The sequence below is a fragment of the Chelonia mydas genome, chromosome 1, assembly GCF_015237465.2.
Source record: "Chelonia mydas isolate rCheMyd1 chromosome 1, rCheMyd1.pri.v2, whole genome shotgun sequence".
Lineage (NCBI taxonomy): Eukaryota > Metazoa > Chordata > Testudines > Cheloniidae > Chelonia > Chelonia mydas.
In genome coordinates this window covers 219,367,542-219,390,044 of record NC_057849.1, presented here as the reverse complement: position 1 = coordinate 219,390,044, position 22,503 = coordinate 219,367,542, and the positions used below count along the sequence as shown (strand labels likewise).

The 22,503-nt window shown below is 44.4% G+C and overlaps 1 protein-coding gene across 1 annotated transcript in view; it reads right to left on the bottom strand.

Moving 5' to 3' along the window:
- The window catches only part of CD9 (CD9 molecule), a 32,807-nt gene extending 10,787 nt beyond the window's left edge, over positions 1–22,020 (bottom strand). Inside the window, exons 1-2 of the mRNA XM_037913686.2 lie at positions 21,619–22,020; positions 4,751–4,853 (exon numbers count right to left, since the gene is read on the bottom strand). Of these exons, the coding sequence (XP_037769614.1) occupies positions 4,751–4,853; positions 21,619–21,684 (169 nt within the window). The 5' untranslated portion in view covers positions 21,685–22,020. The remainder of the gene's footprint in view (positions 1–4,750; positions 4,854–21,618) is intronic.
- Between the last annotated feature and the right edge of the window lie 483 nt (positions 22,021–22,503).

The window sequence follows — 22,503 nt, the reverse complement described above, 5'->3', positions numbered from 1 at the left end:
GCTGCCGCCCTCGTGGGGCAGAGCGGAGACCTCCAGCCAGGGCAGCGAGGGGAAGTCACCCCGCTGCTGAATGGCTCCATCCCTGGGCAGGGGCCTCCTTTACAGCCAGGGGCTTGTCGTCCTCCTTCTCACGGCCCTTGCCTGGGGTCTTGGCTCCGCCAGACCAGCATCTACCTTGCACCTGTATGTCTTGGGCTCCTTGGCCACACATGATGCCCCCATGCAGCCCTGCCCTGACCACCCCCACAACTGTAAAAGTAAAGATAATTAAAAATAAAAAGTATTAATTGCTAAAATTTTTTAAAAAAACAAAAAACAAAAAAAACCACCCAATCTAATTCTGCCAAGCCTATTACTAGGCAAGGGGCAGAGAACATCTCATCCCAGGACCATGTTTCCAAACCCATATCGGGAAAGCCTGGAATTATGCCAGAACCAAATCCTGCAAATTATTCTTTGTAGAATCATGGGCTGTACTGCAATTGTTCTGATTGGAGGCAAATGAGGTTAGCCATTTACCTCTAACCTAGGGTTTACTGGCTCCACAAGAATGTGGGTGGAAGGAAAAAGGAGTCAGCCATCTGGTAGAGAGCTTAAGAGCGGTTTTTCCTTTTTAAATGAACAAGTGCCTTTTGGAATCCTCTAGGCACATGAGCATAACAAAAACTATAATTTAGCTAGCTAAACTGGCATTCTCTGCAACCACAGCAAATTCAGCCTCCTCTGCCTTTTAAAAAGAGGAAGGGGAAAAAAAGTTTCAGCCACCCCCACACAACAAGAATCAAGTGACTGAGTAAATTGACTATGGTGCTCTCTCTGACCTAGGAAGTAGCTACTCAAAAGGGGTGGAGATCAGCCTGTCCTAGAGTAGGAGGCCCTTCAGTAAAGGCTCTGTACTCCCAGATCCTGATACGCAGTACAAAACCTGGAAATTGTCAGCATGAGTACCATGGCTGATCAACTACTGCAACTTAATAATCAATGCTCAGTTTAAAATCTGCATATATATTATATTATATATATACATACATACACACACACACACACAGAAAACTTTGGAGCTGTCCTACAAGTTTCCTGGATGTGAACTGACAGACCAAATATAAATAGATAAAGTTGGTTGAAACTTGAATTTCCATTCTGCAGGAGATTCTGACATTTCAAAAAGTTTCCTTTCATCCTAAATTGGGATGGGGAAGGGAAAAAAAAAAGTCAATTTTCTGCAAAACAAAAAGTTTCTGAAAATTTTGAAGTTTGACAAAGGTGAAATGCTGTTTTGACTTTTATAATAAAAATTATGAAAAAGTTAAAACGAACAACTTTGACCTCATTGAAGCAAAACTTTAATTTTTTTTATTGATGATTGCAATTAAATTGATATGTTCCTGTGAAATATTTTGATTTTGTCGAATCAGAATTTTCCAGTGGAGTGTTTTTCCATCAGAAAGTCTTCAACTGGCTCTACAGACATTGAAATAGCAGATTTTCCTCATGGACACAATGAAACAAGTAGCAGACAGCTGTTTAGGTATGGTGCTCATGAAGAAAGCAGAACTAATTCTAAAAAGTTGATGCACACAAGCCCAAGTGGACTTTAGTATTTTATCTGAAGCAGCTTAAGCCCTCAGAGAGCCTGTTTACATGACTTGCGCAGCAGGGCCTTGCCGAGACAGATTTCTATAGCGGGGAAAATATTGAAAGAAGGATTAAAGGTGGAAATCTAACACCATCTTTGAGAGGAATTCAGGAAGCAACCATAGCACTAGCATATCCTTGAACAGAGAATGCAATACCAGTCACGAGGGCAACTGGAGTCACTTCCACCAGTAGATTCATAGGCCAGAAGGGACCACTGATCATCTAGTCTGACCTCCTGTGTAACACAGACCATAGAACTTCCTCAAAATAATTCCGAGACTTTTTTTTTTTTTTAAAAAAAGGAAAAACAGAAAGAACCTACACCACCACCTAATCTTGATTTCAAAATGGGCAGTGATGGAGAATTCATTATGACCGTTGTTAAGTTATTCTAAGGGTTGATTATCGTCAGTGTCAAAAATTTACACCTTATTTCTAGTCTGAATTTGTCTAGGTTGTACTTCCAGCCTTGGATCGTGTTATATCTGTCTTTGCTACACTGAAGAGCTCATTATTAAATATTTGTCCCTTATGTAGATACATATAGACTGTAATCAAGTCATCCGCTAACCTTCTCTTTGAGCAACAAAAATGATTAGGGATATGGAACAGCTTCCCTGTGAGGAGAGATTACTAAGACTGGGACATTTCAGCTTGGAAAAGAGACGACTAAGGGGGGGATAAAGAATTAGGGGTCACTAAATGAAATTAATAGGCAGCAGGTTTCAAACAAACAAAAGGAAGTATTTCTTCACACAATGGACAGTCAACCTGTGGAACTCTTTGCCAGAGGATGTTGTGAAGTTCAAGACTATACCAGGGTTCAAAAAGAACTAGATAAATTCATGGAGGATAGGTCCATTGATTGCTATTAGCCAGGATGGGCCGGGATGGAGTCCCTGGAATCTGTATGCCTGAAGCTGGGAATGGGCAACAGGGGATAGATTGCTTGATGATTACCTGTTTCTGTTCATTCCCTTTGAAGCATCTAGCTTTGGCCACTGTCGGAAGACAGGATACTGGGCTAGATGGACTTCGGTCTGACAGAGTATGGCCGTTCTTATGTTAATAAACTAAAGAGATTGAGTTCTTTGATTCTATCACTATAAGGCAGTGGTTCTCAAACTTGGGTTGGGACCTGAAAGGAATCACCAGAGTTGGCTTAGACTTCCTGGGGCTGAAGCCCTTGAGCTTTGGCCTCCCTGTCCAGAGTGGTGAGGTTCGGGCTTTGCCCCCTCCTTCCATCCCCGGGGCCATAGGGCTCAGACAGGCTCAGGTTTCGGTCCGCGCTCCTGGGGTCATGAAGTAATTTTTGTTGTCAGAAGGGAGTTGTAGTGCAATGAAGTTTGAGAACCCCTGCTATAAGGATAAGATTAGGTCATGGAGGTCACAGATTCCATGACTTCCAGAGACCTCTGTGACATTTTGTGCCTCACCCCTACAGGGGGGCCCTGGAGCTCCGAGACCCCACGGGATGGTGGGTGGTGGCCTCCTCCTCCACCCTCGGGCTTCAGTTATCCCCCATCAGCTCCCTCCCCCCGATTATTTTTAGTTAAAGTCACAGGCAGGTCACAGGCTTCCTTGAATTTTTGTTTATTGCCCGCGTCCTGTCTGTGACTTTAAACTAAAAATAACCTTGACAAAATCTTAACTATAAGCCAAATTTTCCAATCCTTTAATCATTCTTTTGACTCTTCTCTGAACCCTCTCTAAATTTATCAACATCCTTCTTGAATTGTGGGCACCAGAACTGGCCACAGTATTCCAGCAGAAGCCAGACCAGTGCCAAATCCAGTGGTAAAAGAATCTCACTACTCCTACTCAAGATTCGTCTGTTTATGCATCCCAGAATTGCAGTAACTCTCTTGGCCACAGCGTTTCATTGGAAACTCATGTTCAGCTGATTATCCACCATGACTCTCAAATCTTTTTCAGAATCACTGCTTCCCAGGGCGGAGTCTCCATTCATGTAATTTTGGCCTACATCCTTTGTTCCTAGAAGTACATATTTACATTTAGTGGTATTAAAACCTATATTGTTTGTCCCCAGTTTACCAAGCGATCCAAAAAGGTTAACCTTATACCTGAGGGATAAAATGTCACAAAGAGTGGTTCAGAAGGAGCTTTCAGCAGATTGAATACTCTAACTAGCTCTAGTTCTAGCCCCCTATCCCCTTTGTGAATCCACAGGGAATACAATTTTGAATAGAGGAATTTGGGACTCTTCCTACTGGTAGATGCAAGATGGTACTTCAGCTCCCTTCACACCAGCGTGTAAAGGATAGGATGCAAACTCTTGGATGCAATGAATCTGTGAGCTTATGAACAAGTCCCGCAGGTTCTATGGAGGCTGCCTCATTTGAATATGTGCCAAGGCTACCAAACATATTACTGCATCAATGAGGCCCAATGTGCACAACCATGATCCTTGCTGAGACTTTCTGGTTCTGGATCATCTTCTGTGCCAAATCACAATGTTCTGGGGTTTGAAAGCTTTGACGTGAGCCTGGTCTACCAAGATTCATACATACTCTTGTTGCCTCTAAGTTCAGACTTTGGGAGCTTAGTAATAACTTTTATTGCACTGTAATTTTTTCGAGTCACTGCACAAATAGCAACTCAGTTTAGAATGAAGCTCTAGTGACTCACACCCTGCTGGAGATATAGGCCAGTTCTTGGATCCCTTCCAAGGGACTGTCCTTCATCAGCCAGTCCTCCACACAGGGAAACACATGCTCTATCTCATCAGTTCTAGAGAGGTCTCTAGGACTGGTAAGCATAGTGTAAGCACAGACACACACATCTCTAATGCCAGCCAAAGAGGCAAAACTGGTCTATTAGTGCTCTTCTTCTATGGGATATCTTAGATCTCCATTGCATGCTAAACCAGTGTGCGCGTGTAGGCACCCACATAGTACCAAGTACCCTGAAAGAGAGGTGTGCTTATTCCAGACTCACCATATTTACCTGAACATCTTAAAATCTCAGACAACAATTGAGTATTGCACTTTGGCAAGTTGTTGTGAAGGTTAAAGAAGACCGAGCTCATTATCAGAAAGTTCTTTGTACAAAGGGAATTTATGGTACTCAAATACTTTACTTCACCGCTTACCAGTATAGAAGTTTGAGTTGTTGGATTCCATATCAAAGATACTTTTTGTCTGCGTATCAAACCGAAGCCATAGTCCAATTGCAAGGACTGCAGTTCCTAAAAGCTGTATGAGTAAAGAGAAATGTTGTTAAAGAAATAAATAAGAATAATATTATGCTGTTACAAATGTAGATGAGGATGATAATTTTACATATTATTTTTAGACTAATATTATTATTATGAAGGAGAAGGACATTGCCTTGTCATTTAATTTCCAGAACTAAGATGTTATTTTCATTTTGGCATATTTATGTTCCAACTTGGTCCTGTATTAGTCTCCAGCTTTGTACATATCCAGCAGAGTATTTCACAAGTTTCATTGCACCATAATTTACAGATCATGCTGAATGTCATTCTTGTTCCATACTGAAGACATGTTACATTTTGGACTGTGTCAACTTGTTGGGTTATATATTTCCACTTATCCCTGAACCCCACACTGCTTTACAGAGGACCTATTGTAATCAGGTTGAATACTGAAGCATACTGATGTTTGCACACTCAAGACAACGTTGTAATATGCTGAAGACAATGCTTTGCAGGCAGTTTTATTTCTTTCTACATGAATACCCACTAGTAATTTCAGTGAATTATGGGACTAGCCAGATTTAGGTCATGGGATGTTCTATGTTTCTGGCACAGTGGTAAAAATAAAAAAAACTCTTCATATGGACTGATGAGGTCATCAGTCCAAGTCTGCCCAGCATAAAGTAGGAGCTAAGCAAAGGAGATACATGGGCACATTGTAAGAGGGGTAGAAAATACAGAAGGCAGTGACAGAAACCATGCTGTATCCTAATCTGAACTTCTGCATTCAAAATTGGACCCAAAAAGGTGATCTGCAAACCAAGAACCAAGTCTGTGTACCTAAGGATCCTGCCAGCCTGGCTGTGCACGTGCATACATGTGGCAAAGGACATTTAATATTCACAGACTAACCTCTGGAACAGTTGCCCTGCTTCCAAAACAAGGGGTTAGAGATTAGAGTTACAGTTTGCGGCAAGCTGAGGTGTAAACCTAACCCACACTTGCCTGCCACACAAATGTCTGTGTGTGGATCCTGTTGCCATGCACTGAAAAGTCCCCTAGTGTGTTTTCACCTATGCTGCTTTGAAATGGGAATAGATCAATGCACACTAGGAAACTTTTAGCAGCAGCAGGGTGCACAAGGACACCAACTACACAGGAGATTAGTGTGGAGTAGATTTACACCCCAGCTCTCCACAAACTAAATGTTTGTGTAGCCAAGCCCTTAGATTTTGCCTTAACGTTTTCTGTGGCAAAGAGAAGTTTGTAACAGATGACTAGAACTAGTAACGGTTAAGCCTAAGGCTTAGGAAATCCCAGGGAACAGTTAAGCTAGCTAAGAGAGAACAGACTGGCATTCACAGGCTTCTGCACCCAAACGAGTCTGGAAATTGTTACAAAGGCTCAAATTATTGTCCCCTCTGCAGATAGTGCAGACAACCTGCCGCCACTCATCTCCATGGGTGCGCATGTTTCCCTCTCTCTCTCTCATCATATCCTTTTCCCCTGGACCCCAGTGAAACCCTGCACTGGACACATGCACAAAGAGAGGGAGCAAAAGACCCCTCTTCTTCCTGTATATTATAGTACAGACATTTCTTGGGGTGGGGGTGGGGTGAAAGAGGTGAACTGTTGTTGCCCATATACATATTTCCCCTCCTGCAGTCTCTCCCCCCAAAATGATGGAAGTGTGTGGAGTTCCTTGAAGGAACCCTACATGGGATGAGAGGGAGAAAAAAAAAAGTCACTAGCAGGGGAGAATTTGGGCTTTTATTTTTAATAGCTTAGAGAGGAGTTGCAATTTAAATAGCCTCATCTCACCTCAGTGGAGATTGTCCTTAAAGAGGCTTTAAAAATACCTTAGGAGTTGGGCGGGGTGGCCAGAGAGAATGACCCAGCCTCTGAACAGCCAAAGACTGGATTTACCTGATCAGAGAAAACCACACATACCTGAAAGACCAGCACTACCTTTAAAAGCAAGCATCTGATGACCAACCTATCAAAGAGGAGCCTAAAGGTTTAGCTGGAGTGCACCATTATACATTAGTTTGTTCTCTAGGAACCAGTCACATTCAGAGACTTCCAACCCAATCAAAGATACATTAAAAAGTCTTGACACTTCAAAACCAAAGTGTAACCAGACAGACAATATTCTTCAGGTTGTACCTCAACTGAATAAGAGTATGGCCTGGTCTACACCTAAAGAGTTTTACTGGTGTCACTGTGTTAATGCGGGGTGTGATTTTTTCATATATATAATTATGCCAGTAAAAACCCTAGTGTGTTATAAAGTTCAACAGTATAAGGTGCTTTATAACACACTAGGGTATTCTGCTTTGCTGATGATTGGCAATAAACTGTACTGGTATAACTGCATCCACATGGGATGGGGAGGGGAGAGAGTTTGCCGCTTTATCTAGAATAGGTATAATAAAAGCAGTGGAAATTTTTGAAGTGTAAATAAGATTGGACTAGGCTGAAGTTCAGAAAGTTCATAGAGTTATAAAGAAAAGAGCGTCCAGTAGATAATGCTATTCTGAGATACCCCAGCACGCACAGGCAGCAAGAGTCATAATGAAGGGACTTTCAGCAAGAGCCTTCATCTCTTAGAGGGTCAGGAAATTCTCTTCTCACCCTTTTCCCCACCATATCCGGAATGGCCAAAGAAGCAGTGTGGGGTTTTCAAGGAGTGACTCATCTGTCAACAAGCATTCAGCACTACTCCCTCATCTCTGCATATGCAGGGCTCTCATTAAGGTTCCATTTTCAAATGGCTTACGTGTTAGCGGTTGCAAGCCTGTTACAGACCCGAGTAATGTGTATTTTAGATAGTTATAAACTGGTCAGTGGATGGTGTATTGTAGTTACAAAACATGATTGTGAATGACTTATAGACCAGTTGGACTGTAACAAATTAATAAGCAATTGATGTTGTAACAAATGGTTCTTTGTTAATGTACCCTTAATATAATGTCTGATCAGATTAAGGTTGTTTACCCACAACACTCCAGCTCCTCAGTGCAGTGACACTTACCCTCTTTGCTTCCTAAGGCTAAATATTGCTATTGTTTGGTTTTCAAGCAGCCTCAAGCCTTTTGTGAATAAAATGACTGAAAGCATATCCGATTCAACTTGCGGCAGCCTCCCAAGTTAATAGAGACGAGCCCTTACCATGGGGTTGCCAACTTTCTGATTGCAGAAAACCAAACACCCTTGCTCTGCCCCCAGACTTCATCCCTGTCCACTCCATCCCCCCCTCCCCCCTTGCTCTCCCCCACCCTCACTCATTTTCACTGGGCTGGGGCAGGGGATGAGGGGTTGGGAGTGTGCTCCAGGGTGGAGAAGGGGGTTGGGGTGTGGAAGGGGGATGAGGGCTCCAGCTGGCGGTTTGGACTCTGCGGTGGGGCTGAGGAGTTCAGGATGCAGAAGGGGGCTCCAGGGTGGGGCAGGGCTCCCAGCAGCACTTACCTCAGGCGGCTCCTGGGAATTGGTGACACGCCGCTCTGGCTCCTACGCACAGAGTGGCCAGGGGGCTCTGCGTGCTGCTCCTGTCTGCAGGCACTGCTCCCACAGTCCCCATTGGTTGCGCAGCTCCCATGGGAGCTGGGGAGCTGGAGCCACCCTGGTCGCACCTCCACCTAGGAGCCGGAGAGACTTGCATGCTACTTCCAGGGAGGTGCATGGAGCCGACCACTGAGGCCAACCAGACTTTTAGCAGCCTGGTCAGCTGTGCTGATTGGAGCCACCAGGGTCCCTTTTCGACCCGATGCCTGGCAACCTTACCAGGATCATCCAATCTACCCACCACCACCCCAAATTTGGGGATTTTTCTAATTCCAATCCAAGATGAAAAATTTGGGCCTCATCTTTCAAATTGGAGACAGACTTTTCTGCTCAGCTCTATTTTTAGCTTTCTGCCTGGGAAAGGGAAGCTGTACACTGTTGGTTTTAGGCTATAAAGAGCGGACCTATACCAAATCCAAGGCCAGTTTTTAAAAACAGAAGGGAGTTTGGTTTTTTGAACCACATTCTTCTCAAATCAAAAAGATGCTTTTATGACTTTTGTCTGGCTACCACAACACTGTAAGACTCCAACTGGAAGGAAAACCAGTGATAATACAAGCTATTTTATGAAATGGCATGTTTTCTATTTTGGAGCACAGTTCTACTCAAAGCAACCATAAAAATGGCATTACAGAGCTCTAAGCTTATTAAAAGAGGCTCAATTTATAAGTAAAATGGATCACCAGTAAGAAAAATTATACAGTTAGAACATACTTGATGATTCTGTTGATCTCCCCCTCCACAGATGTTGTAGAACAAAAAATAAAAAACAGATTCAGGGAGGTATTTTGTTGGGGTCAAAAAGTTGAAGAGATGTATCTTAAGAAATGAAGGAGACAGATCTTTTGTTTGTAGCATTTTCTGACCACAATTTCCTATTCTGAATTTGTAACACAAGGTTACTAAGCCTAAACTTAAATTATATGCTTATTGTTTGTTACTTGGTGCACATAAAACACATTGTCAATCAGTTCCACTGTTTCCTCTGTATAAAGTCAGTCACTTCCCCTTTGTTTGTTTGGGTTTGTGTGTATAGCAACAGGAGAGAGAAAAGAAGAATTTTCTTTTTTTAAAGGCAAGAACAATGCAACTGTTAACCCTCCCAAAATTGACAGGTTAAATCTAGAGACGGTATAGAAACCCAAAGTTAACTTTTTAAACATAAAATATATTTAATTCTTCAATTAACTTAAGTTGAAATCCACTGTACCTGCAAAACTTGGACAGATCCTGTTATGGGAACAGGCCTGTCATAGACACTGTGTCAAGCCTAAACAAAAACAGGAGTTAAACTGATATCCAACTTGATGGCTGAAAAAGAATTCGAATCCCTAAAGAGGGCACTAGTAATGGCAGGAACTTGACTTTTTAGAGTTCTCTTCTTTGTCATTTGTATTAAGGCTGCTAAGCATCCAATTGCTTCCTCCAAAATCCATCCCTAGTCATCTTTCACTTCTTACAACAGCAGCTTTGTCCTCCAGAACTTGCATTACTCCTCAATCCATTTTACTACAGCTAAATTGTTTTCCTTGCATGTTACTCTTACTACATCACCCCCTCTTCTTAATCCCTGCCCTGGCTTCCAGTCATTTTCTGTATCAAATGTAAACCCCACTTTGTTGCTTTCCAGGCTGTGCTCCTGTATATGTATTCTTGTCTCCTACTGTGGCCCACAACATGCCCTTTCTTCTCCCAGTTGCATGCACCTTGACACTCTCCTAGTCTCCACTTCCTTCCTGCATCAGTGTCCCCGTGTAACCTCAGTCTTGGAAATTCCTCCTCTGAGCTCACCTCAGTTCTGTTAGCTTTCCAATGCTGAGTACCGCTTTATTATTCCTGTAAGGCCCCGCTCCCACGAACTCTTTGTTTTGTTTAAATTTATATTATATATTACACACACACGCTATAGTCCACAGAAAGGTTATCATGGTATTTACTGTTTTTACTCTAATCCAGTTTGACACTGCTTTTTTGCTCCTTTACTGTGCATAGCCATTCTGGATTTTCAACTTATTTGGACCAGAGTCCCAGACCTGCGTTATTTTTTCTGTAGAAAACCCATGTACACCTATAATGTTCCAGAGTGGAGTTACTAGATAACTGGGTTTTGACAGAACAGATTATTCTGGATAACCAATCTTGAGGAAGATAGGGGGAAGGGGGGTGCGGGGGAAAGAATAGCTCTATGACTGAGCTGGATGTTAGATGAAAGTTATAAAGCTGAGATGGTATACAAACTATTTTCACCTCTCCTTGAAAACACTTTGTATTTGAAACTTTGCTAATGAGGCCTTTTATGTTTTTAAGGAAAGTGTTATGTTAATTGAACAAGGAGATATCAGGGTATAAAAAAATTACTTATTCCAAGTTTTATTCATTTATCTTGTGCAAAAACAAGTATACTATGTTAGGAGGTCAGGCAATTAGTTTTGGAGTTAATCACTGAAGTAGTTTGAGCCTCTTGGATCTCCAATGAAGGATTTAAGTTCAGAAGAGATCTCCTGGTCTTGAGAAGGGCATGACCTTCACAGGCACAGGCTATGAGGGTCAGATAGGTACAAGAAACACAGACACATACAGTGGAGCCTGTGAGCTTTTGGACAGAGGCAACTCCGGTTCCAGAAGCTCAAAGATATCCTAAAAGTAAGGTCTCAAGGTTGGCAGATGATGTTTAGATGGGTTAGTTCAGTGCAGTTTCTTCCTTAGAGCTTGCAAGGTATACAGAATTTACTTGTGGGCCTTCTGTATTTGCTGCTACAGAACCAAGCTCCACGATGACCATTACCGACCTCTCCACTACCTCAATCACATGCAGACTATGGAGCTTGTCACTCCATAGGCACCGCCTGCATAAGATCTATTAGAGCTATGGTTCAAAGAACTTACCAACTCTGAAGAAACCTGTGTAATTAATTTAAAAGTTTTACAAATCGTAACTCCTGTTTAAAAACTTGACATATGCTGACAAAGTGGCTAGGTTACATTTTATGAGAGGGATAAGGGAGCGCTCCACTCAACATTGCATCTGAGTACCTTATCGAAGAAAAAAGAAAGAAATCTAAGAGTAAATCTCTACCTTTTGTTCCACCCCATCATCAGCAAGAGTGTGTTATAAGTTATTGTACCCTGTGAAGACAAGGGCCCAGAAGTGGATTTTACTTTTCAATTTGCAGGTGACAAAATAAGTTAGTTCTTCCAATCTCTTCAAAATGACAGAGTTCCACAGTTGTGGAACAGCTTCTGAAAAATCTGTCTGAGACTATGTTTACGCTACAGAGCCTACCCCAGCATAACTATGTCAGCACAGTTATCGTCCCTACAGAGCCTACACAAACAGATGGGGGTTGTCTGTCAAGGTAGGAACACCACCTCCCTGAATGATGTTAGCTGTGTTGACAGAGGCCCTCTTCCACCAACACAGCGGTCTTTAAACTGGGGGATTTGTTGGCATAGCTAGGTCAGTCACAGGTGCAGTTATTGCACATCCTTCACTGACGTAGCATACCAGTATTACTTTAAGTGTAGACCAAGCCTTGTGTGCGCAAATCTCCATCTAGGGGTTGAAAGCTCCATTGTTCCAGAGCAAGGGTAGTCAACAGGCGGCCCAAGGGCCAAATCCAAACTGCCAGATGCTTTTGAACAGACCGCAAAATGTTTTTATTTACGTATCATTATTGTTATTATTTTTGTATTATTTTCTCTGGAGTCTGGACCTTGACCAAGAAATTTGGACCGTGACAAAAAATTATTGATTACCCCTGTTCCAGAGGGACATAGCTGTTGCGTGGGTCATGGACTTGAAATGAAGGACCATCTCACTTTAACCTTTCTGTGCCTCAGTTTCCTCTCCCATCCTTTGTCTGTGGCATCTATTTAGACTGCAAGCTCTTCAGAGCGGGGACTGTCCCTTACTATGTGTATGTAGAGGTATTAACATAACATGGCCCCACCCTCTGTTGGAGCTACTGTAATACAAATAATAAACTTGCTGGGATTAATCATGTGCAGGGCTTTTGAAGATAAAGGACTAAAACCTTAAATTAGGCAAATCAACAAGGGAAGGAGAGAGCAGACTAGGCTGATGTGTGCCAGAACCCTTGTGATTTACAATGAATGGCAGAGTATAGTGCCCAACAGAAGGTCCATGAGAACTCCTGGGTACTTTCCAATGCCTATGAAAGGTGTGTATGTCTCTGGATAAGTGGGTTTGGGAGGAATGGATCAGGGGAGAGAGGGACCCTTCCACTGTCATTCAGATGGCATTAGAAAGTGGTCATTCTCTATGCGCCTAGGCTCCCTTTTCAAAGCTTATTAAAAGCTCACTGCACTTTGGAGTGCAAAGCCCTAGAGCTGCCAAAATTTGAAATGAATGCCATTTAGTGATATATATTTGATTAAAATCAAATTTGGGAAATTAATCTGGAGGCAAAGGAAGTGAGACTGTGGCAGTGCATTGCAGTCAGTAAAAACCAGAGTATTTCCACAGCTGTGAGCATCATAGTGCTGCACGTAGCAGAATTAGGAGGAGAAAGATGGAGGGGAGGGGAAGAGTATCAATAATCATTTTTGGCTACTACCTGTCTGTTTTTTCCAGGCATCACTAAATGACCATTCCTCATTTAAGGCTATCCAAAAGCATGCCCTCCCCTCCCCACCTTAAGAATGTGAGTGTAGAGTAAGTCAGTATGGTCCCTCCTCCCCACCTTCAAAACAAGAAAACTACCAAAACATTTACCTCAAACTTTCCACTGGTACAGAAACCAAAACAGCCTCTACTCCCACATATGCATGCCTATATACTGCCTTGAGCCAAGACCAGACATGATACTGCAAAGCATGTAGAAAGAAGTTTTGAGATTATTATGAGCAATTTAGGAACATGTCTGGTTTTGAACATACTAAAACTGCTGGCTCACTGTAGACAAGAAAAGAAAATCACGGATAAGAAAAATCAGATAAGGGTTTTGAATGGACTGAGACTGAGCCTTAATAATGGCATCACTATCCACAGCAGTATGACTTTCCAAGCTTCTGAGATGCATAATGCATATCTGGCAATTATAAAAGAGTGAGCAACTGTTTATTACGAACATGTTTAACCCTACTTTGCTTTGAAAGTTTATGGGTTGGAAAAAAAAGATGTTTTCTTTCTCATTAAGCAAGGTCTAGTTTCAAGAGTGTTATTTGCAAAGTTAATGCAATGCCTACTGTACTGCAACAGCATTTACTGCAATAAAATGGTGTGACATTACCGGGAATTCTTGAACCAAAGCCAAGACTAGTGGCCATTTTACACAAGTTACTATTCAGAAGTCAGTCTACTGATTTTACATTTATTTAAAATTGCAAATTAGAATTAAAACTGCTAGAAATCTAAATATAGATAATTTCACTTCAGATTTCTCAGGGCAATATACTGCAATTGTGTTCCTGATTTTCCACAACATTTTACATGGAATTCAAGTACGTACACTGGAAGTTAACGTATCCGTTCAATTGAACACAAGTAGTATTTTGATTCAGGCTCTACAGCCCGTGACTAAGTCAACAGCCTTGACCATTACACAAGGCAGAGAGAAAATATTTTACAAAAATGCTTGGGCTGGTTTGTTTTTTGCTAAATGCCTCTGCTCTGTGAGAAATAAATTTTCCTCCACTTATTTGAGTGGCTTAAGGCAGGGGTTCTCAGCCTTTTCCTTTCTGAGGCCCCACCAACGTGCTATAAAAACCTCCATGGCCCGCCGGTGACACAACAGGTGTTTTTCTGCATATCCAGTAGATTAAAAGCCAGGGCTGGCGTTAGGGCAGGGGCAGGCAAACTTTTTGGCCAGAGGGCCACATCAGGTTTCCAAAATTGTATGGAGGGCTGGTTAGGGGAGGCTGTGTCTCCCCAAACAGCCAGATGTGGCCTGGCCCCCGCCTCGTATCCGACCACCCCACTTCTCACCCCCTGACGCCCCATCCACCACCCTCTGCTCCCTGACTACCCCATTCAAACCCCCCCCCCCCATTCCTGACTTGCTCCCCGGGACCCCTGCCCCATCCAAGCCCCCAGTTCCCCACCCTCTGACTGCCCCAACCCCTATCCACACACACCCCGACCACTCCCCCCACCCCCCACTCCCCTGCCCTCTATCCAACCCCCCCATGGACTTTGGCGTTAGCCCCACGCAGCTTGGATTCGGCTTTCTGCCCTGAGCCCCAGGGAGTCTAACGCCGGCCCTGCTCTCTAGTCTATTTTAGCAACCCCCCTGAAACCTGCTCCCAGCTTCCTAGGGGCTCCTGGACCCCTGGTTGAGAACCATTGGCTCAAGGAAGTCTGTTCTAAATTTGTCAATACATTTTAAAGAGGCTGGCTGTTTTTCATACAATCATAGAAATGCAGGACTGGTAGGGACCTTGAAAAGTCATCAAGTCCAACCCACCGCACTATGGTACAACAAACAGATGAACTAAGTGCTCTGTCACAAAGTGGATCAGACATACCCTGAAGAAAGGAAGAAGCCTCCAAAGTCCAATCTTACCATTAACCACAGTTTTACTGAAATCATGGCCTCTGTAAACAAGGGTGAGTGAGAGATACAAGATAGTACTTCAGAACAGGGTTGATAGTTTTACAAAGACTCAACCTGACCTAAATTTAAAAAAAAAAAAAAAATAATAAAGTGACTTAAATCTAATTTTAGCACGTGCTATTGCAACTTTAGATTAAAATTTATAATGAATTAGAATATACATGTTCTTTTTAAAGAACTTTTTACTACCATCTTTTTACTAGCAGGGTATGGTCTTTGAATATTGCAAGGCTGCTATAAGCAAAAAAACCAAAAAATATTGAAAGTTAAAGCCCTGATGCTGCAAACACTTAAACAGGACTGTAAATTTACTCACATGAGTAGTTCCATTGTCTTCCACAGGAAGTGCTTAAACTTAAGACAGGTTTCATATCTTGTCTTCACTATGGTGCTAAATCGGTGCCACCGAGATTGATGCAGCATATTCTGTTTAGTGGGCCTGGTGAAGATGCGATCAGTCAATGGGAAAGCGCTCTCCCATTGACATAATTAATCCACCTCAATAAGAGGCGGAAGCTATGTCAATGAGAAAACATCTCCCACCACCTTAATGTGGTATAAATTGATGTAAGTTATGTTGCTCGCGGTGGGTGTGTGCGCGCGTGGTTTTTTTTACACCCCTGAGCGACGTAACTTACATTGACTTAAACGATAGTGTAGACAAGGCCTAAGTGAACTTAGCATCAGCATCAGGAACTAACATTAAAAACTCTTGGAGGCATAAAATCTTTGCTTCTTCCAAACAACATTACTTCAGTGTTAACAATGAAATTATTTGGACATTCAGTACATTAAACTTACGGTGAACATTTTTTATATACAGGACAAAAATTTTAAGAGCCTCTAAGGGCTTCTGAAAAATCTCAACTTAAGTTGTTTAGGAACACAAGTCCAACTGACTTCAAACCCCGATGGAGGAGTTTAGCCTAGTCAAAACATGTCAGCTTTTCTGATTTCTGGAAGTGCCATACATCAGAAGGTGGTGATTGTTGCAAATATAGTACTCCCTCTCCCAAGTTATTTTTAGCATCGGTTCCCTCTTTTTAACTCTTCCCCATACTATGCATTCTCTCTCCCCCTCACTCCCTTCACTTCTTTTCCTCCAACTTCTTTCCTCTCTCACCAATTCCAGCTGCTGTGCTCCGTGGCTCCCTCATCACACTTAAGAGAATTGGTGGCTCCAACTGGTCTGCTCCCAGGTCCTTCCAACACCAGTGCCTGGGCCACAGGCTGCTCCCTAGCTCCATTCCAAGTAGCCTGTCACTATGCACACGTGGAATTACCCAAGCCCAGATACAGAATTTCAAGACAAACATTTGGCTATGTAAGCTAAGTATTTTTAAGGAGCCACTCATAAGTGTGGTTAAGGCCACATATCTCACTACACTGCTGAAGAACAGGAATCTATAAGGCCTTATTATCTATATTCAGAGTTGCACCAGTTTAACTAAAGGTACAGTTTAATACCAAATTTACAAGCCTAATGTAAACACCAAATAATGGCAGTAAGAGGTGTGAGCCTGTCAGGAAATTCCCTCACCTGGAGGGAAAAAAAGGAGAGCATGGTTGAATCACCATCCTCTTCATATCTTTCAGATTGGGTGGGGAAACCTTGAAAGTTCAATATTCAAAGAGGGAAAGTGCCAGAATGAAACCACACCCTATAATTAGGTGAATAAGCTTAATTAAGTGGCACAGTCATCCTTGACGTTGTGGGGGGAGGCGGGGGAAAGAAATTAAGAGGCATCTGCTTAACTACAATTTTAGTAGCTAGCCAAACTGATCCTAGTACAGTCTTTATGAGCTTGATCTCTCATGTGCAAATTTCCTAGGGATTCATAGTCCTCTGCCTGGGTCACATTGCGCCTGTACACCTGTGTTTAAAAACAGTCTTTAAAACAGCTTTAAGGCAAGGGTACCTCAGTCCAATTCTAAGGTAGATCATATGAAATTGACTGACATTTAACTCAAGACTCCTCATTAGATAAAGTTATTTACAGTGGCTGAGAATGATCACTCACTTTCCCCAGCATGCACCCACGCATCCCCCCCTGTGCAAGTTGTGCCCTGTATGAGTGGACCCTCTTTTAAGAGCTAAGGATTATTAGTTAAGGTTTGTGGAGTTGCTTCAGATTAACTGTTCCTCATTAACTACATGGGGGGACACTCTTTGAACTTGTCTACAGGGGAAGGGAAGTGGAAGTAGCCTACTGTTTACCGCTACCAGTTAACACATCTAAAAACTACAGACGGCCTAGTCTTCTCTGGGAAGTTACCTCATGTTAGCTAACATGAGGTAACAGGAATACGGGTTTTTCCCCTAGTGAAGACAAGGCTAAAGAGCTTACAGTCTACATACTTTTCTTTCCTTTCCCCATTCCCAATTCACTGACACCACCCTAACTCTTTATCTTCTACAAAGCCTGGTAAAATGTAGATCTAGAAGCTAATCCTAAGGGTCAGTAAAGTGGTGCTATGCTGTAGCACAGAATGGGGAAGAGCTCCCTAGCTAAGGGCATTTCACTGTAAATACCCTGCCAGTCCTCATGGTTAAACTAAGGAGCTGTTAAATTGAGCACCTTCACTGATCTCAACTGCTGTGGCAGCACATGCAGAGAGAAGTGCTTTCTACCATTTATAGATTTAAACACATGCCTTAAATTGCATGCAAATCACAGAGCATAGCAGCCCGCTGTACTATGAGCTAGTGGAAGCGTAGGAGTAGTTTTACAGAGTAACTTCATGTAGAATTATGCATTCTGGTAATCCAGACTTCAGGTAGACACCATTATGTAAAATACTAGAATTTGAATTCATAATTTGTTTACCAGATTAAATTTTGTTCCCAGCTTCCCATCCTCCAAACCCAAGTTAATGTTTAGTGAATATCAGATGTGGAATCACATTTTACAGTTGAGATATGCAGAGACTCTGAATCCAAATACTTTCAAACTCTCTCTCTCTCTCTCTGCAGGAGATTATAAATCTAGATGTTCCCAACGATCAAGTGTTTTGATTTGGCTAGTTATAGGGCTAGAATTTGTAGTTTGTGCCTGACAAAATCAGAGATTGTATTCAAGGCCATCTACATAAACAGATTACTAGTGAGGTGTATTTTACTGAACACATGCAGTTGTCTTTTCCCTTCTATTACTGCATTTACTCACAGAGTTCTCTTTTCCAGGTTTCACTATTACTGCTAGTCTGCATGTCATTAAGAATCAAAAAGACACTTCATGAATTTTTGAGCGTAGCTTTTTGATGGGAGGAAGGAAAGAGGTGTGGGTTGTTGGCTGAAACTTGATTATTTTTTAAAATAATGGATCTTTTCTTTTCCTTTTTGAAAAGAGACATATAGAAAGTTGTACCCAGATCTGATTCCCTTTGAGTCACATCTGACCTTATTCCCCAGACATTTACAATGAACCTACAGCAGGGTCTATTACCTTCCCTTTGTTGTACTCATGTTTGTTCTAGAGGTCAAGACAGAAGATTTGTATTTAGCAGTGTAAACAGCCAAAATACAGATGTTCTCTGACTGTTTAAATAGAAGCCACAGGGAACGGATATAAAAATTTTGAGAGGCCACAGCTTCTAAATGATAGTTTCCGGAGATATTGCTTTGCAGTCTACCCTAGCGCTTTGCAGTGCTCCCTGGCTTTCATTTCTGTTGTCTTGCTCTAATAAAATAACTTTGGACTTCCTGGGCACATGGCACTCTGAGAATGCACTGTTAAGTATGTCCCAGAGAGAAGCTGCCAGCTTCAAGTGAAAATTCCACCAGCAAGCAGCATGAGTTTAAACCAGGGGTGGGCAAACTTTTGTATGGAGGGCCAGTTCGGGGAGGCTGTACCTCCTCAAACAGCCAGGCATGGCCTGGCCCCCACCCCCTATCCGACTCCCCCCTGCTTCTCACCCCCTGACGGCCCCCCAGGGACTCCTGCCCCATCCAACACCCCGTCCCACTGCACAGCACAGAGCACCAGGTCAGGCTGCTGCTCTGCAGCTGCGCTGCCGCCCAGAGCATAGGCGTCAACTTTTCCCGGTGCCGGTGGGTGCTCGACCACCCCCCGACCCTGGCCACACCCTGACTCCACCCCACCCCACCCCCATTCCAACCCCTTCCCCAGAGTCCCCGCCCCAACTCCATCACCTCCCTGCCCCTATTGGACTCCTTCCCCAAATCCCCACCCCAGCCCCGCCTCTTACCCGAGTGCACTGCCTTCCCGCTCCTCCCCCTCCCTCCCAGCGCTTGCCACTGGGCATCAGCTGTTTCGCAGCAGCAAGCGCTGGGAGCTAGGGGGAAAAGCAGGAATGTGGCACGCTCAGGGGAGGAGGCAAAGCAGAGGCAAGCTGGGGCGGGGACTTTTCCCCGGGGGTGCTCCAGCCCCAGAGCACCCACGGAGTTAGCACCTATGGGTGGCACAGTGAGCTGAGGCTGCCGGGGAGGGGGAACAGCAGGGGAGGGGTCGGGGCTCGCCTCCCGGGCCAGGAGCTCAAGGGCCAGGCAGGAGGGCCCTGCGATCCAGATGTGGTCCGCGGGCCGTAGTTTGCTCACCTCTGGTTTAAACTCAAAGGAAACAAATGTGTCTTAATTGTGTGTGTCTGTTACCATGGGAACTTATATACGCCACTGGTTCCCCTCCCCGATGTTAAAAAGCAGGCTACCTGGTATGCTTCTATTACATTTCTGTAGAACTATGGGTAGAAATTGAAGTGAAATTCAATTTTAAAAAATGAACTGAGGCTATACAATGGGATGAGAAGTCTGGAAACCAATAATATTCATATGCAACAAGGCTGATAAAACATACTAGGTGAGAGGCAAGTTTTCAATGTATAATTGTAGCCAAAAAAAAAAAAAAAAAAAAAAAAGAAGACAGCTTTGATCTGCATACAGAACTCTCTCATGGCAGAGATACACATGCTGTGTATTTTACACAGCATACATTTTCAAACTAAAGCAATACTTAGATTAGGATTTTCTTCAGCAGATACTGAAGATGTCTCTTTAAAAGTATACAATTAAGAAAGGTTAAAGCCTTGGTTCAACATTACAAATCACTTTCTGCTTGTAATCAAATCTACTAGCCTATGGAAAACGAGTCTCCCAAGGTAAATGGATCATCAATAGTCTGCACTATAGCAAGGAATTTTAAAATCCACTGCATGGGATAAGTTTCAGAGTAGCAGCCATGTTAGTCTGTATTCGCAAAAAGAAAAGGAGTACTTGTCGCACCTTAGAGACGAACAAATTTATTTGAGCATAAGCTTTCGTGAGCTACAGCTCACTTCATCGGATGCATTCAGTGGAAAATACAGTGGGGAGATTTTATATACACAGAGAACATGAAACAATGGGTGTTACCACACACACTGTAACCAGAGTGATCAGGTAAGGTGAGCTATTACCAGCGGGGGGAACCTTTTGTAGTGATAATCAAGGTGGGCCATTTCCAGCCATATCCCCACCCACCTCCTTCTCGATTAGGGTTCTACCAGTTTGCTGGCATTCATTTAAAATTCAAGTTCTAGAAGGTCAATTCCTTTCTGGGAGTCTGGTTCCCTCCCCCACTCATGCAATTATGCGAAGTTAGCAAATGTCTATCTAAATCACTACCTGGCCTTTTCTCAAATCCAGGCTTGGGAAAAAGTGGCTAAATGGAGCTGACTAGCAGGTACGGTATGTTAAAACTGGACGGGCTGACGTCCCGCAGGCCTTGGGTGAGCCTGCCGCCTGAGTGTTGTGTGTTTATACACTGAAGTGGGCAGGCCGCCAGCGGCTGGCTGCTACCCCACTCGCTGCTCCCCGGGAGCGCTGCCACCCAGCAGCCCCACCCTGGATTATTGGCGCCGCGGCGACCAAGGGAAGGGTGGGGTCGGGGAGGAGAAAAGCAGGAGCCCGAGACACCCCTTGAAGACCCAATACATTCTCCCACTGGAGCACATCTAATGCCCCCCTCCCCCGCAAGTTTCTGCAGTTCGGCTCCGTTTACAAATGAAAACAAACTGGGGGCTGACCGTGCTCGCACCCTGTGAGACTGGGAGGGCCGCAGGAGAAAGGGGGTCTCCCCAACGGGAAGGGAGAGGAATTGAGAGCGCGAACTGAAGCTGCTCTGGAAGGCGACTCCTCTCCACCGCCACCCGAAGGAGGAGGCGCCCACGCCCGGGGGCACGGCCAAGGTGCGACGCTCCCAACCAGGGCGGCCTGTCCCGGGGGGGGGGCGGGGGGAGAGAGAAGCAGGTTTGCCCGAGCGCCCCGGCGGGAGGGAGTCTTCCCACGTGCCCCTCCCTCCCGTCAGCCGCAGGGAGCGGAGGCTTCCCCGGGCGAGGCTGGGCGCAGCCTGCACAGAGCTGCCACCCGAACGCTCGCCGCGGGGCCGAGCCCGGACGCCGCCCGCTGCGGCGCCCTGCCCAGGGAGCAGCGGCCCCTCGACCCGGGAAGCGCCGGCCCCGCTTGGCTAGCCGGCCCCGGCAGGGAAAAGCCGGAATCCCCCGCGGGCGGGGAAGAGACCGACTCTCCTCTTCCTCTAGGGGGACCCACCGCTGGGGGCACTGACTGCCCGCTCTGGGGGGAGCATGGGTTCACGGCACCATCCTGCCCTCCCGAGCCGCACCCGGCCGGGTTCCTGCCCCAGGGGTGGGGGCGCGCTGGGCTCTTACCCAGAAAATGAAGTTGAAGCCGAAGAGCAGGTACTTGATGCACTTGGTGCCCCCTTTCACTGGCATCTTGCTGGAGGGTCCGGGGCACTGGGCAGCTACTGCGGGGCTTGGCGGACGGAACGGGACGCAGCGAAGAGACTTTCAAAAGTGCCACTCCTTAAATCCGGGTTTCCGTGGAGCAGTTCCGTGCACCTCCCCCAGGCTGCCCAGCCCAGCCCCCTTTTCCATTCCTCTGACTGCCCTGCCCCTCTCCTTACCCTCTAGCCCTGCCCCTCTGTACCTACCCTGCCCTCTCGCCAGTCCCCTCCCACTATCCCTGCCTTGCCTCTCTCTCTGTCTCTCCTCTACCCTTCCCTCCCCTGCACCTGCCTCTCTGCCTAGCCATCTGCACAAGGCTATGCCACCTTTGTGCGCCCTCCTTGTGCTCTTATTCCTGCTCCTCTGCCTTTCCCTGCCTGCAAAAGGAATTTCCCCAACCCCAGTTTTGTGAACTAGTTACATGCAGTGTTGCCAATTTAGTGATTGTTTGGAAATATGAATTGAAATTGAAACATTAATACACACTTTAAAAGCATATACAGTGTATGATAAAATACATGTATTTGAAAAAGTATAATAGATTTGAAAAGTATGAACATAGACTAGCTTCCTTAAACAGCTGTTGTTTTTAATGACCATGTCAGTGCATTCATTTTGGTGATGTTGGCCAACCTAATAATTTCAAATTATGATTTGTAAGCAAAGGCTAAATGAGCTGTCCCTGACAGCTAGTGATGGGCTTGGGAGAAAGGCTTCAGGACCAGATTGTATTTACATTCACACCTAATCTACCTAGGTATCCAGCAAACAGAGCTGTGTTACCCAAGTGATAGATTTTGGCTGGGA